Source organism: Mustela nivalis, assembly GCF_964662115.1.
Source record: "Mustela nivalis genome assembly, chromosome: 9".
Taxonomy (NCBI): domain Eukaryota; kingdom Metazoa; phylum Chordata; class Mammalia; order Carnivora; family Mustelidae; genus Mustela; species Mustela nivalis.
This window is the reverse complement of record NC_139028.1, coordinates 108,852,747-108,869,769: the sequence shown is the minus strand read 5'-3', so window position 1 is coordinate 108,869,769 and position 17,023 is coordinate 108,852,747. Positions and strand designations below refer to the sequence as shown.

The window sequence follows — 17,023 nt, the reverse complement described above, 5'->3', positions numbered from 1 at the left end:
TTTACCGGCTTTTCCAGATAAAACAATAACCTGTACCACCTCTTTCCAAACACCAACAGACTGAAAAACAGACAGTTAGAATTTTACCTTCTTTAACACCTCCTCTCTTCCTCCCTGGGGGCAAGAACATAAATCCTCCAAGCTGAAGCTAATCTGAGACTGGAGAATCAGTTCTTCAATAGTGAAAATGGGTTGCTTTTCATGTAGGATCCCTGAGGTTCTGCCTTTGTCTAAATTTAGAACACTGAGAATGTGAATCTTGAGAGGTGAATCTGGCACGTCTGGTTCTGCATGAGATAAATCCTTTTAGGACATAAGGGGAAAGCTTCCCAAGTTCTTCATCACTGATAGGAATCTAGGAGGACAACCATTATGTACTGTTGAGGTTCTCAAAAGGTCAGGGGCCCATATGGAGTTTAACTGGGCTGAGAAAATTTCTTACTCTGTGATAGGCCATATGTATCCATATATGTGTACTACAGAAGCACTGATCATAAGATCTTTCCTAGAACAGGATTGTAGTTTGGTATAGACAGTTCTAGTAATTAACACATTGCAGCCATGTGAAGGAAGAGCAACAGATTAGGTGTCTGAAGATGATCTCTACAATTTATTTGATATAAGATCTTGAGCAAATCACTCATGTCTAGGCTTCTATTAACTTACCTCTTTTTTAAAAATAGTTTTTATTTTATTTTATTATTATTATTTTAAAAAGATTTTATTTATTTATTTGACAGAGAGAGAGAAAAATCACAAGTAGGCAGAGGCAGGCAGAGGGGAAGGGGGAAGCAGGCTTCCTGCTGAGCAGAGAGCCAGATGCAGGGCTGGATGCAGGGCTGGATGCAGGGCTGGATCCCAGGACCCTGAGATCATGACCTGAGCTGAAGGCAGAGGCTTAACCCACTGAGCCACCCAGGCACTCCTAACTTGCCTCTTGAAAAAGGATTCAATCAATTTCTTTACCTGCCATGTAGTTGTCCTCGAATAAAAATACACAATCAGTTCAGTCTCACAATAATAATCACTTTATGCTTACCAGAAGCTTGAGTCATTAGTAATCTATTAACGTAAATAGGAAAATAAATTGTTATCTAGTAAGTATAGTTGATTTATTGATAATATATTCCAGTATATAAATATGACTCTATAAAAAAAATAATGGAAGGAGTCCTTGGTGATGAATAAGTTGAAGATTCTTACACTATTCCATCATGAAAGGCATGAGTCTTCTCCTCAGTCTCCTCATGGCTGACTTCATTTCCTGGTTCCTCAGGGTGTAGATCAGAGGGTTCAGCAGTGGGGAGATGACAGTGAAGGTGACAGAAATGGCTTTATCTGAGGGGAGGGCTTTGAAGGGCCGGGCATAGACATAGATACAGGGCACAAAGTGCAGAGTCACCACAATAATGTGGGAGGTGCAGGTGGAGATGGCTTTCCTCCTCCCCTCTCCAGTGTGAGACCTCAGCATCATTAAGATGACAGTGTAGGACACAAGCAGGAAAATAAACCACAGGGTAGTGACTAAGCCATTGTTGGAAATCATCAGGAGCTCAAGTGCAAAGGTGTCTGTACAGGCGAGTTTGAGTACCTGGGGGACATCGCAGTAGAAAGTGTCAAGAATGTTGGGTCCACAGAAGGGGAGGGGCAGCAACAGGGAAATCTGCACGATGGAGTGGACAAAGCCCCCCAACCAGGAGGCCACAATGAGGGCAGTGCATCGCCCCCTACTCATGATGGTCACGTAGTGCAGAGGTTTGGAGATGGCCATGTAGCGGTCGAAGGCCATGACAGAGAGAGAAAAAATGTCTGCTCCACCGAGAAGGTGGAAGAAGAACATCTGTGTCATGCAGCTTGTATAGGAGATGGTCTTTATCTTCGACAGAAGGTCTATGAGAACCTTGGGAGCAGTGATGGAGGAGAAGCAGATGTCAAGCACGGCTAGATTGCGGAGCAGGAAGTACATGGGAGTGTGAAGGCGGGACTCACAGGTCACAGTGACCATGATGAGGAGGTTTCCCAGAAGAGTTATCATGTACACCAAACACAAAGAAAGAAATAAGACCAAACTCAGGTCTTGGGACTGAGTAAGTCCCAGAAATATAAATTCTTTTACCCTTGTGCTATTTCCCAACTCCATTGAATCATGTTTCCTCTTCTTTGTGTAGCTTGGGAAAAATGAAAAATACTATTTCAGAAAGTGCTCACTGTCCCTTAATATATCAGACAGAGTTAGGTATTAGATCTTGAAAATGAGTGTGCTCCTATTACCACATGAAAAGCTGTCCTGAGGTTATTGCTAATGTATAGAAAATGACATCTGATTAACACAAACATGCATCTAATTAAAAATTAGAAATATTTTAGATGTGGCATAAAAACAACATTCTAAGTATAGAAGTTCTAAGTATTCAAGATAAATAGGCAGATGTTAAATATTCAGAAAGGAACTATTGGGGCATGAAGGACATAAAAATGGGGTCAGTTTGGTGTGTGGGTAAGGCAATGTGTCTGGTTTCTTTTCAGATTGCATGCTCCACTTAAATGGTTTAAGAACCCCTATCTGCAAAATGGTTCTTTATGGACTGATCTCCACAGAAACACTCCTCCCTTCCTTAAATTGCAAATTTAATTCTATGAAAAATGACAAAATTTTAAAGTCATGAAATTCTTCTCTATTGGTCTATTCTTGCTTAACAAGGCTTCTTTATTTCCACCTTTATTTTACACTATTTTATGTACCAAAACCCCTGCATGTTGAATAGCTCCTCAGCTATGGAAACAAAAGTGTAAGTCAGATCTCAGATCTTCTCTTCTATTCATTGTTTTAGTTTGTTTCTTAAAAATTATTATTATTTTTTATAGCACCATCATTGACGTACAATAGACTCACGTATTTGAAGTGTGTACTTTGATGTTTGGATATCACCATATATCCATGACATCACTATACTTAAGATTGTTACCGTATCTATCACCCCAAAAGTGTCCTTATGACCCTTTGTTATATGCTCCCTTTGCCCCTCTTTCTTCAGACAAACACTTATCTGCTTTCTGTCACTATACAGTAGTTTGTATTTTCTAGAATTTTCCATACATTGAATCTTATAACATAGACTTCCTTTTTGATTTTTTTTTGCAATCATAAAATTACCCATGTGTTTGCGGGCACTAATATTTTCTTCCTTTTAATTATAAGGATAAGCCACAGTTTGTTTATCCATCCACTTGTTGATGAACATTTGGCTTTTTTTAGGTTTTTGGCTATTACACATTAAAGTTGCTATAAATAGTCATTTTTAAGCCTTTTTGCAGGTGTATGTTTTCACTTCTCTTGGGTAAGTCCCTGGGAGTAGAGTGGTTGTAATTCTTAAAATTCAATAATAAGAAACAAACAACCCAAATGAAATACAAAGGGATAAATGAGTTTGAACAGACACTTCGACAAGAAGATATAGGGATAGCAAATAAACACACGAGAAGATGCTCAGCATCACTTATCACTGGGGAAGTGTAAATTAAAACCACTGCACACATCCATTAGAATAGCTAACATAAAAAGGACAGATGTACCAAGAATAGGCGAAAACGGACAGGGACTAGAACTCTGGTGGTAACAGAAAATGGCACAACCACGTGTGAAAACAGCTTGGAGTTTCTTACAAGGTGAAAGGTATACTTACTGTATAATCTTCCTGTTTTTGAGTTCCTTTCTTTTTCTTTCACGAATCCTTGAAATAGGCCTTAATTTCTTTCTTTGCAGTTTATTTCCCTTTTCTAACCATAATCAGAAATAACAGAAAGGTGAACATCACTTCCCTCTGACTTTTTTGGGTGTGTTTTTCATTTCCAGTAAAGATAATTCTTTTTACTTAGCTCACATTCCCATCAAGCTTTATTTTACCTGTATGCAATTTTGGCCAAAGTCCATTTAATATGGAAGGCCTAAAAAGCTCCCATTGTAGCATACAGCAGGTACCTGGGGGGGCTCTGTCATGACCCTCCTGTTCAAATCCCAGCTGGGCACTTACTGCTTATGTGAATACAGGCAAGTTATTTCAACCCTTTGGTCTGAGTCTCTGCATCAGTATTTGGAAACAACAGCATCTCCCTCATATGATTTTTGTGAGGGTTAAATGAACTAATCTCTGCTAAACCATCGATACTTAGAGCATTGCCTAATCTATAATCCATAGTCAAGGTGATTATATGTGTGTTATCTTAAAGAAAAACCCTGGGTCAGTTACTGTCACAGAAACACAGAGTCTTTAAGTAGTCTGACAATCTTTTGGAGGGACTGCATATTTCCCAGAACATGAGTTCTAAAACAGTTTCATCAGAATATACTGTTTTGAGGAAAATAGGAGATGTGTTTCTTTCAGTGGCAGTAAGAAAGGCCCAAGCATGGTGACAGTGTATGATAGCAAGAAGAGAGCTTGCCTGATTTAGCTTCCTGTCTGACATCATCTTAGCAAACCAGAGAAGTCCAGTGCATGGTCTCTGCTGTGAGAGCTTTCTGGGCTCAAGTCCTGGCCTTATGACTTAGGCAAATGAGAGACTTCGCTTCTGCATCCATGGAATGGGGCCTTATAATACTCATCTCACAGGGAAGCTGTGAGGAATAGGTGAACTAAATATGTAGAAGTGTCAGCATATAGGCTGGTAACCTGTTACAATGAGTACTATGTTGGGTAACCATAATACTGGGGTATCATCGGTAAATGGGGTGTGTTGAACTAAATGATAGCTTAGTTGTCAATCTTGACTAGTTTAAAGAGAGAGAAGATGATCATCAGAAACACCAACTCAATTGTTATTGAGGAAATCCAACCTAATTATGAAAGTCTTCCACAGGGACTCCCCATGTAAATAATAGGCTATCTACACAAAAGGGGAGACGATACCTCACTCCCAAAGTCAGGCCTGTTAGCAATATGTCCCATGTTCACAAACTACCTTTGGTAATTCAGACGACATCCTCCAGGTTCTCCATCTTTCTCCTATTTTTATTTTTATCTATCTATCTATTTATTTATTTATTTTTAAAATTTATTTATTTATTTATTTATTTAATTGACAGATGGAGATCACAAGTAGGCAGAGAGGCAGGCAGAGAGAGAGAGAAGAGGAAGCAGGCTCCCTGTGGAGCAGACAGCCCGATGTGGGGCTTGATCCCAGGACCCTGGGATCATGGCCTGAGCTGAAGGCAGAGGCTTTAACCCACTGAGCCACCCAGGTGCCCTATTTATTTATTTTTTAAAAATATTTTTTATTTTATTTTATTTATTTATTTTTAAAGGTTTTATTTATTTGACAGAGAGAAACCACAAGTAGACGGAGAGGTAGGCAGAGAGAGAGAGAGCGAGGGAAGCAGGCTCCCTGCTGAGCAGAGAGCCTGATGCAGGACTCGATCCCAGGACCCTGAGATCATGACCTGAGCCGAAGGCAGCGGCTTAACCCACTGAGCCACCCAGGCGCCCCCTATTTTTATTTTTTTTAAAGAAGATTTATTTACTTGAGAGAGAGAGTGTGTGTACGTGCACCTGAGTGGGGGGAGGGGCAGAGGGAGAGGACCTCAGGCAGACTCCACACTGAGCGTGGCGTCTGACACAGGACTCCATCTCACCACCCTGAGATCATGACCTGACCTGAAATGAGAGTCAGAGGATCAACCAACTGAACCACCCAGTCGCCTCCAGTGTTTTCCTATTTTTAATCCATCTGATTGTTTAGCAAGTATTGATGGAGTATCAGCTGACTTCTTGGTTATTTGAGAGAAAGAAATACAAGCAGTGGGAAAAGAATGGGAATCTAACAGTAATATGGGAGTGATGAAGACAGATGAGCTACATGTAAGACAAGGATGATTTCTCACTACAGACTATGAGAAATCTTCATGAAGAGGGTCACATTTATGTTTGGGGCACAAAGGAATGGAGGAAAAGGGAGCTCTGGCTTTAGGAGGCAACTGGAATATATAAAAGTTGCTTGTAGGGGGCGTCTGGGTGGCTCAGTGTGTTAAGCATTTGCCTTCTGCTCAGGTCATGATCGCAAGGTCCTGGGATCGAGGCCCACAGTTGGGCCCCATGCTCATCATGGAATCTGCTTGAGATTCTCTCTCTCTCTCTCTCTCTCCCTCTGTCCTTCTCCTTGCTTGCATGCACAGGCATGCTAACTCTCTCTCTCTCTCAAATAAATAAAATAAAAAAAAGTTTCTTATAGGTGGAAAGATTGGCTGGAAAGAAAGGATGCAAACATGAAGGCATGGAAAGATCATTGCTTGAAAATTTTTATTTTTTGGTAAAGATCATTGCTTGAAAGATCATTGCTTGAAAATTTTTATTTTTTGGTAAACCCAAGGAAGGGTTTGTGTTTATTGTACAAAATTTTTATTTTTTGGTAAAGATCATTGCTTGAAAGATCATTGCTTGAAAATTTTTATTTTTTGGTAAACCCAAGGAAGGGTTTGAGTTTATTGTACAATTCTTTCAAATTTTCTAAAGGTTTGAAATATTTTATTTTTCCCTCTAGTTTTAAATTTAGTAAAAGAAATACCTCTATATATTTCAGGTTGAGGACATCCATGTAGGGGAAACAGGGCCTGCAAAAAATCCTTCTGTGAAATTTAAGGGGTCCTAGAAAACAAAAAGACCTTTTCTCTAATTCCAGACTGAACTTATTTCCTGGTCTTTCATCTCACAATGCCTTTTTTGGTTAATATTTCTTATCTGTGCTGTCACTGAAGATGAACCTTGGAACACAGCACCTTGTGTACATATCACATTTTTAGTCAAAATGTATTTGTGAATATTAATAATTGCATCTAGATTTCAGTTTTTCTCACTTTTATTTGTCACTCTTATACACAGACATCCAGACACCACAGGCACACACACTCATGTAGAGTTATATATTTCTTACCTAAGTCTCCAACCTTCTGTCAAGGACTCCACCCGAGGTTATGTTCACATGAACCTTGGGAACTCTCCAGCTTCAGGAAACTGTGTTACATACCCCTCTGAAGGCCAACGAATTTCAGTGGCTGCTCTTCTGTCTTTACGTGGAAAAGGGCAGACTCAGGGAGTAGTATTTTCTGGTCTCTCCCATGGTGACTTACAGCACCCCACCCTATTTACCAATTCCTTAATCCCAAAACTGGTGTGAGAATTATCAGAAGGATTATAGTTGGATGTTGTGGAAAACATCTGCTAATGGTGAAATTGTTTCCGTGGGACATAATTAGGACATAATTAGGCACACACACTTAGGAGCACACGTTTTTGTCAGGGCCTAAAATTTTCTATCAGTGAAAAAAATTCTGTCCTTGGCCAAACTCTACCCAGGCTCCCCTGAATTTTCTTTTTATTTATTTATTTATAAAAAGATTTTATTTATTTGACAGATAGAGATCACAGGTATGCAGAGAGGCAGGCAGAGAAAGAGGAATGGAAGCAGGATCCCCACTAAGCAGAGAGTCTGTTGCGGGGCTTGATCCCTGGACCCTGAGATCATGACCTGAGCTGAAGGCAGAGGCTTTAACCCACTGAGCCACCCAGGTGCCCACCCCTGGATTTTCTAAGCAGGACTCGACTTGTGAACCTCCATGTCTGTCTCTGCATTGTGCAGTTTTAGCAACAATCCTGCTAAGTCAGGTTAGCCAGAATCCCCCACCCTCCCAATCTCATCTCCTCATCAACAATCTCGTTCGGTTGGTTTAGCCAGAGGCCCCCTTTAACCTTGGTGTTTCCTCTTAGTAATTTTCTTTTTGGGAAATAAATATCTTTTCTTAGGGATTCTGAATGACTTCCTCAGGCAGTGTCACCCATGCAGGGCGAGTCCTGACGTGTGACACACAAGTATTAAAAGGACCGCAGGACTCCATGGGGTTATTAGGTGGGAAGTGAAGGAACTGATGGGTTGATGGCCAAGTTCTCACAGGATACACAAGTAGCCAGGAAATCCACACTGGATCCACCAGCAAATCCTACTTGCTCGACCTTCAGAGTTTTTCCAACTTCTCACCAACCCCATCCTTACTAGCTTAAGTCATGTCTTTATTATTTCTAATACAGCAGCCTCTTAATTGGTCTCCCTGCTTTTGTCCTTCTTCTTCTTCAGTCTATTCATCATAGTGGCCCCTGTGATTCTGTTAAAACATGATTATTCTGCTTTTTAAAAAAAATTTATTTTCAATTTATTTTCAGCATAACAGTATTCATTATTTTTGCACCACACCCAGTGCTCCATGCAATCCGTGCCCTCTATAATACCCACCACTTGGTACCCCGACCTCCTACCTCCTGCCCCTTCAAAACCCTCAGATTGTTTTTCAGAGTCCATAGTCTCTCATGGTTCACCTCCCCTTCTAATTTCCCCCAACTCCCTTCTCCTCCTGCTTTTTGATGCTCTCTATCTTACCTAACAGGAAAGTCAAAATTCTTACAATGGGTCCTAGTGCCAGGTCCTGTGGCCCCATGATCTGTCTGACCTCAACTGCTACCTCGCTCCTCCTTGCTTCTTTTCATCTAGTTACAAAGCTCTCCTGGCTGTTTCTTGGATGCTCTGGGCAAATCCCCACCAAAGCGCCTCTGAACTTCTGATTTGTGGACTAGATTTGTATCATGATGGAAACATTTTTCTAGTTTCAAAAATTTTAAGATCTAAGATTTAAAAAGACCTCCAGCAGCTATACATAGCATAATAAGTAAACAAATATATACTGAGTTGAAATGTTAAATAATGTGTTTCATTACATTCCAGCATTTTTGATGTCTATGCATGGTCTGAATCAATGTCATAGGCTTCTGTCAATTTTTGGGAATCATGTTATCAGAGAGTAAAAATGAATCGTTTTTTTTTTTTTTAAACCATATCCTCCAATAATTTGAGTTGCAGAAATGAATGAGAAACAATGTGAAATCCTTGAGTGGTCTGAATTCAGCAACTTTTAATGTGTTTTTACTATATTCACTTGATGCTGATATTGGGTACACAAAAATAAGTAAAACATAAACCTAGTGGGGGAGATAGGAAGAAAGAGAAGAGGGAATAGGAAACAGGATCCTGAGTTCTGTGCTAGAGCTAACTAAGCAGCAGGTGTTGAGGGAATGCAGTGCTGTGGTGGCCAATAGGCCTGCGGTTCAGAGGAAGGTCAGGGTAAGGACCTTGCACTGGGTCACATAATTATGAGAGCTTGTAATTGGTGAGGTGCATATTCTTACTCAAGCTGGACTAACTTAAAGACACCAGCTCTCAACCACTGTGATGTGGGCTTTGGATGGGACAATCTTCTGGTAATTGTTACCTTATTAATATTATAGACTCAGAGGATGAATTCAATTTGGATGTGTTCACTTTAGAAGCATGTGATTACATTATGAAAGACCTTGTACAACTTTGATGCCCAAGATGCATTATGTCTCTAGGATGTGACTCAGCTCCCTCCCTGGTAACAGGGCAGGACTGTAGTGAGAATCTCTGAGTATATACATAGACAGGTGCTTTTTTTAATTGAAAATTTTATGTAGACAATTGTAGATTTACATGCAGTTATAGGAAATAACAGATCCTACCTTTGTTTATGCAGTCTCCCCTATGATCATTTCCATATATCAAAACACTGAGTTGTACATCTTAAGTAGGTGCCTTTTGGTTAGTTGTTGATCTTAAAAAAAGGAGCTATTTTTTTGCCAGAAAAATTAAGAATAGAGGAGGAATCAATTTGGGAAAAGCAAATTGTGGTGAACAATAAGCAAGTCTGGAGAACAGAGCGGAGGGGCTTGCTTTTATAGGGAAGAGGAGAAAGCTGGGAGGGGCTGTTTTTACTGAATTCTCATTGGCGGAGCTGTTGTTGGGCAAGGAGAAATTCTTCCCTTCTCCTGCTGGGGTATATAAAGCACGTTTTTGGAAATATCAGCAAGGTGGTTTCCCTTAGCCTCCAGGAATCAAGTTTGGGATAGCTAGGGATCTTGATAATAGCTAAAGCAGCTGATAAGAATATGGCACCTAATAATTCCCGGACATAAAAACCATTTAAAATTTTGTCCCTGTTGGAAATGAGGAGGCCTTACTATTTCCAGAGCATCCCAAAGTTATGAGTTACTCCAAAGGCGTACCTCCTAACATACTTAACATAGTATTTGCAGTTTTGTCCTTGGTTAAAAATGCAGGCCTGAGCAAGAGCATACAATGCAGCCCACTGGGCCAAGGGAGCCAAGGGCAAAGCTACCATCTCAATGATTTCAAAAGGAGTTGCAAGAGCATACCCAGCATAATATTTAGCATTTGCATTACTCTTAAAAAGGATCCATTGGTAAACCACAAAAAGTCATGTTATCCAAAGAGTTTCCTGTAAGTCATCACAGGGGGTCAGGAGAAGATCTGGCAGGGTCAAACAATCATGAAGAGTATCGTCTGTAGAGGAGGGAAGAAGGGGGGCAGGGTTAAAATTATTACAGCAAGAATTTTATATGAGGCATGTTTAGTAAGAGGATTTAGATAACTTGCTGTAAGATGTTGAGTGTGATGGGCATTCAGGAGGGCTTCAACTCCATGGGGTACAAAGATTTTTAGAGAGGATTCCATGACTATCTCTTCAATGGTCTTGACTAAAATGGTGTTGGTAGGAATGGCTAGGAGGCAAGGGGGAGCATCCTTGTGCCACAGGCTCTAGGTATTGGCTGTAATACCCTATGGGTCAATGGTGGGGTCCATGTTTCAGATGAGTACCCCAAGGGTGTTCCCTTCCTTTTTCAAATATAAAAAGGAACAAGAGACATTGATATTTGGGATGTCCAAGAGCAGGGAGATTGATCAATCTTTCCTTTAGGGCTTTAAAAGCTAAGTTATCTTGATCTTCTGCAAAAATAGGGTCAAGTTTGTTGTTTTTTTAAATAAAATGTATAGGGGTTAGGCCATAAGGGATTTTTAGAATCCAGTTTTGACAGTAGCCAGCCAGCTCAAGAAAACTTCATGATTGGCACTTAGTTTGGGTTTGGGGAAGTTCAAGAAGCCATGGGGTACTAAAGAAGGTGCTACATAAATCAATCAGTGGGGATTCAGGCTAACAAAATATTGGGGTTTGAAAGACAGAGTGATGAGGGATTGAGGCTTGAGGCTCCCTCCATTTGAACCATTTGAATGGTTCAGAATCCCAAGACAGGGTTGCCTCTTTGTTTTCTTGACTGTTTCATTTGCTGTGCAGAAGCTTTTGATTTTGATGAAGTCCCAAAACTTCATCTTCGCTTTTGTTTCCTTTGCTTTTGGAGACATATCTTGAAAGAAGTTGCTGTGGCTGATATTGAAGAGATTACTGCCTATGTTCTCCTCTAGGATTCTGATGGATTCCTGTCTCACATTGAGATCTTTTATCCATTTTAAGTTTATCTTTGTCTACGGTTTAAGAGAATGGTCAAGTTTCATTCTTCTACATATAGCTGCCCAGTGTTCCCAGCGCCATTTATTGAAGAGACTGTCTTTTTTCCACTGTATATTTTTTTCTATTTTGTCGAAGATTATTTGACCATAGAGTTGAAGGTCCATATCTGGGCTCTCTACTCTGTTCCACTGGTCTATGTGTCTGTTTTTATGTCAGTACCATGCTGACTTGGTGATCACAGCTTTGTGGTAAAGCTTGAAATCAGGTAACGTGATGCCCCCAGTTTTATTTTTGTTTTTCAACATTTTCTTAGTGATTCGGGGTCTCTTCTGATTCCATACAAATTTTAGGATTATTTGTTCCAGCTCTTTGAAGAATACCGGTGGAATTTTGATCGGTCAGAGGGATGAAGACACTTGGAGCACATTTGTAACAATCCTTCTCACTATATCATGGCTTTTCCCAATAATACCAGAGGCCAGGAGGGGTTTTGTTTAGGGAACTCCATTTGTTGGAACTGAAAACTAAGGCTTTTAATAGTCTTCCTTTTGGTTGAATTCTCAATGGTACAGGTGAGCTGATTTGCTAAATTAACTAAATCTGGAATGTATATAGTATCCCATTCCATCCTGCTCCTTTTAAGTAGGAGGGAAGGATGTCAGTTCAGCCCATTACTGAACACAGAGTTGAAGGCTACCTGAGTGGAGTCAATATCCACAGGAAGGCCAGACTTTTCCTTAAAAATAATTTGTAGTTGATGGTAATCATCATGCATGGGTTCCCTGGGTTTCTGAGTGCAAGCCTGAATCTTAAATCAATAGGTTTTGGGAAAGCCCCGGAGTTTCCAGGGGAAGTCTTAGTGATTGTTGAGCCTGATCACATAGCAAGATAGGGGCTTGGCTTTTTGTCTGCAGTTTGGAGATTTCAGGATCATCCCAGTTAGCTGTTTCCTCCATGGTTGGGCTTGGCCTTCACCAGTGAGCATGTGAACTAGCTGAAACAAATCAGAAAGCTTGTTGGTAAGTTTGGACCACTGTTACATTCCTTGGCAGATCTATGAGGGTCTTCAGTAATTCTAGGAAAATCTTTGACCATGGCTCATAGTTCAGCCTTAGTCCAGGAGACACAGGAAATTACGGGCTTACCATTAGGATCCTCAGAAGGCTAATTTTATTTTACTTTATTTTATTCTTTTAAAAGATTTTATTTATTTGAGGGAGAGAGTGAGAGAGCGAGAGTGAGCATGAGCCCAAGTGGGGTGATGAGAAGGAGTGAACTACTTGTCTATTCCGTGTCAGAAGGCATGAGTCTTCTCTTCAATCTCCTCATGGATGACTTCATCTCTTGGTTCCTCAGAGTGTAGATCAAGGGGTTCAGTAGAGGAGAGATGACAGTGAAGGTGACAGAGATGGCTTTATCTGTGGGGAGGGCAGTGAAGGGTCGGGCATAGACATAGATGCAAGGCACAAAATGCAGGGTCACTACAGTGATGTGTGAGGTGCAGGTGGAGATGGCTTTCCTCCTCCCCTCCCCTGCCTGAGACCTTACTACTAATAATATGACCATATATGACACCAGGAGGAAGAAAAACCACAGTGTAGTGAGCAGTCCATTATTGGAAATCATCAGCAGCTCAAGCATAAAAATGTCTGTACAGGCAAGCCTGAGGACCTGGGGGACATCACAGTAGAAAGTGTCAAGGACATTGGGTCCACAGAAGGGGAGTGGAAGCAACAGGGAAATCTGTACGATGGAGTGGGTAAAGCCCCCCACCCAGGAAGCTACTATTAATCCAATGCAACGGCTTCTACTCATAATGGTCACATAGTGCAGGGGCCTGGAGATGGCCACATATCGATCCAATGCCATCACTGACAAAGAAAATACATCCACCCCTCCAACAAGGTGGAAGAAAAACATCTGGGTGAAGCAGCCATTGAAGGAGATGGTCTTTCTCTGTGACAGAAGGTCCACCAGAACCTTGGGCGCTGTGATGGAAGAGAAGCAGATGTCGGCAACAGATAAATTACGAAGCAGGAAGTACATGGGGGTGTGAAGGCGAGACTCACAGGTCACAGTGACCATGATGAGGAGGTTTCCCAGGAGAGTTGTCAAATACACCAGAAGCAGGAAAAGAAACAAGACTGAGCTCAGTCCTTGATTCTGGGTCAGGCCAAGGAAAGTAAATTCTTCCACCCTGGTGCAGTTTCTCAGCTCCATTGAGTCATTTTGTTTTTCTCTTTTATTTCAACCTACTTCAATACCAAAGTCTGTCGCTATTTATTTCGTTTTTTCTCCTAAGCACTAAGACTGCAATTCAGAATCTTGCCCATGTGGCTGTAGTGTTTGCTATTTGTTGGGCTGTCCAAATTTTTAAGATTGCAGTCAGTTTGGTACTCAAATCAAATTATCACATGCAAAATCATTCAATAATTCTTTTTCTATAAAACTCATTTTGGAAAGAATAAGCATTTATGTTAAGAAGTAATACTTTTTAAATTTTGGTTTTTAAATTTTATTTTTCTTATTCCACACAAACTGATTGATTGTCAGGAACTGTCTGTAGCATATAGAGTAAGACATGTTTCCAGCCATTGTAGATTTACAGTTTACAAGTTTAATGTTTGTATTAGCATATATTCTGTTGATTTCAGGAGGGTCTTATCTTCCTAGAAAACAATGTTGTTCTGTTTCTTATTGCAGTGTTGCTCTGGCACGAGTCACTTTCTTTGCTCTTGGCTGCTTTATATAAACTTTCTTAAATCTTCAGCCTATTATTCCATGTAGGTAACTTGTTACTGTGATTATTAATTTGTACTAATCACATTATTTGCTTGATAATCATTTTAAAATATTCAAAAATTGCTGTTGGAAAACAGATTGAGACAATGTATAAATCGAAATCTCAAAGAATACCATTAATTTTTTTGTTGTGGTAAAAACACTTAAACGTGAGAGCTACCTTTCTTTCTTTCTTTCTTTTTTCTTTTTTTTTTTTTTGAGAGCTACCTCCTTAACAGATTTTTAGGTGCACAGTATAGTACAGCAATTTCCTAAAACTTCTTCATCTTCTATACCTGGTTTGGTTCTTGCCTGAGTGTGGGTGAGAGAATAAGGATAATGACCTGATTTTGAGACATGTCTGTTCTATATCCTTCACACTCTTCTACCTCTTTTGTGGATCAGAGCTAAGAGACAGCAAGGAGAGATGTTAGTATCATTAGAATAATGCTTGTTTTTTTCATATACCATTATGGGTAATTCTCATGAATTTTTATAATTTTTTATTTGTTCCACCTTGTACTTAGCAAGTGAGTATTTATTGCGATCTTCCTAGGTATCAGAAAAAGTTGGACCACATTGTCCAAATATTTACACCGTAACGAAAGTGGGTGATTTGATGAATGTAATGCATGATAAAATGTGAAATGTCTCATGGGAAAAGCGAAGGTAGATTTGGGTGGGGGGAGAGATATGGTAGAGATATTGTGATTTCTAGAAGCAACAAAAGATACTACTTCGTGAGTGCTTACTATGTGTGAAGAGTTATCAAATGATAATACATTTAATGTGCGCCACTATCCTTTAGTAGATATTAATGTCATTCTTGTTTTTCATACGGGATATGTTTTAAGTCTGCATTTGGCTGAAGGAAAAGAAGAGATGGAAATAGGATGGAAGAAATAGTGGTTTTTTTTCCCCCTTTGATCTCATTTGGAGGGTCTAATTTCATATAACAAGAATGTGTTTTTTTTTCCACACAGATAATCTTGAGTTTTTAACAACAATGTTTGATAGAGTCTGTATGAAGACTGGAATTTGGCAAAACGGGACTCTGGAAACCCCATTTACAACGACCTTAGTCTGAGGTGGCTTCATTGTTAAGCAACTCAAAGGATCACGGCAAATGTCTGATGCCTCCCCTCTCACTGAATGCACCATGTTTCTGGAACCCCCCTCCCCCTTTTTTTAAATTTCTTTTCAGTGTAACAGTATTCATTGTTTTTGCACCACACCCAGTGCTCCATGCAATCCGTGCCCTCTCTAATACCCACCACCTGGTTCCCCCAATCTCCCACCTCCCCCTTCAAAACCCTCAGATTTTTTTTTGCATATTACCATTTTTTTTAAAATTTTTTTATTTTTTATAAACATATATTTTTATCCCATTTTTTAAAATTTATTTTTTATTTTCAGCATAACAGTATTCATTATTTTTGCACCACACCCAGTGCTCCATGCAATCCGTGCCCTCTATAATACCCACCACCTGGTACCCCGACTTCCCACCCCTCGCCCCTTCAAAACCCTCAGATTGTTTTTCAGAGTCCATAGTCTCTCATGGTTCACCTCCTCCTGATAGTTAACACCCACCTTTGTTGTTTCTTTTGCTGGGAAGATCATCTCAACTCTGAAGTGTTTAGTATACCTGGAAAATATCGAAGTCAGACTATTTATACATAACCAAAATAACAACATGTCAATTTCACTAGGCATAACATTAACCTTAGCTAGAAGTTTGATGTCTTGATCGAATTCCTTTGATCCTGAAATTCCAACTAAAAATTGTACGCTCTTAGGTACAGTGCAGAATATTATACTTGGAGACATTAATTCTGGAAAATGTTGTTTTTGAAGGGAAAGCCTTTTGGAAGACTAAATCTTAGTATCTTTGCTCTCCTTTCAATAGAAAATTGGCAGATTCAAAGCATCACACCTCCAAGAAATTCTGCTGTGTCCGTGTCTTATATACAAATCCCTCAACCTCAGGCCTAATATAAGAATTGCAAAGGGAATATTATTGGACAAGAAAGTGGAAGTCAGGTGCCTGATTCTGCTGGTGGTGAGGAAGTTTCAATGGGAGTTATTAAAAAGTTACCAAGATATGCATATGTGTACACACACCAAGATGGACACATTTTGATTCATGTCCAAATTATTTAGAAGCAGTAGTGGAAATCTATCCCCTTATCCGCAGCTCAATCAGGACCCTGTTAAAACATGCCAAAGGTTGTGCCCAAGAGACTACAACAGTCTAATTTTCATGGCTTGCAAGGCTCAGAGGACACTATATACAAGTTTCAATTAGATTGCCAGGAAACTACAAGAGAACTGGACCTAAAATCCTTTGCTACCAGTTCTAATTATACACAGGATGATTATAGTCTCATGACTATAATCTCATATAGTCTCATGCTGTAAGTCCCTGCATGTAGGGAAACATGACTTAGGTGGTGTTTGGGGAATGTACATTTTTCCTGTTTTCCTACACTCTGCACTTGTGGTATCTCTCAATTTGGATACAGCTAGATTAATATGTCAGTAAAGCTACAGTGGCTACTTAGGATTAATTCAATTTATTGGATGGCTTGACTTTATATAGAATGCACTTCCACTGCTTCTAGACTGATGATGGGTTTTGATTTACCTGCTTCTCCACTTTGTTGTTGTTTTATTATGTTAAACTAATGTACAAAGATGAAAACTGCACGAGACAGGTTGTATATTTGAGATAGGTAATTCCCCTCCCCCCTGCTTTATTGAGATATAATAACATCAGTTAAGGCTAATTAGGCCTTAAACATACACAGAGGTATGATGTGTTGACTTGTTACATTTACATACTCCAAAATGATTATTATTGTT

General features: G+C 39.8%; 2 protein-coding genes across 2 annotated transcripts; both read right to left on the bottom strand.

Moving 5' to 3' along the window:
• Positions 1-657: 657 nt before the first annotated feature.
• Positions 658-7,028, bottom strand: LOC309872993 (olfactory receptor 4D11). The gene is made up of 2 exons (XM_082747963.1): positions 6,922-7,028; positions 658-2,168 (listed from the first exon to the last, which is right to left on the bottom strand). The coding sequence occupies exon 2, from the start codon at positions 2,138-2,140 to the stop codon at positions 1,205-1,207; it is 936 nt and encodes a 311-aa protein (XP_082604089.1). The 5' UTR covers positions 2,141-2,168; positions 6,922-7,028; the 3' UTR covers positions 658-1,204.
• Positions 7,029-12,545: 5,517 nt separating this feature from the next.
• Positions 12,546-13,597, bottom strand: LOC309872901 (olfactory receptor 4D10; the record flags this gene model as incomplete). The annotated part of the gene is made up of 1 exon (XM_082747869.1): positions 12,546-13,597. The coding sequence occupies one exon, from the start codon at positions 13,595-13,597 to the stop codon at positions 12,662-12,664; it is 936 nt and encodes a 311-aa protein (XP_082603995.1). The 3' UTR covers positions 12,546-12,661.
• Between the last annotated feature and the right edge of the window lie 3,426 nt (positions 13,598-17,023).

Excerpts from the sequence above, each read along its gene's own strand:
- LOC309872993 (XM_082747963.1), bottom strand. The coding sequence starts at position 2,140 with ATGGAGTTGGGAAATAGCACAAGGGTAAAAGAATTTATATTTCTGGGA.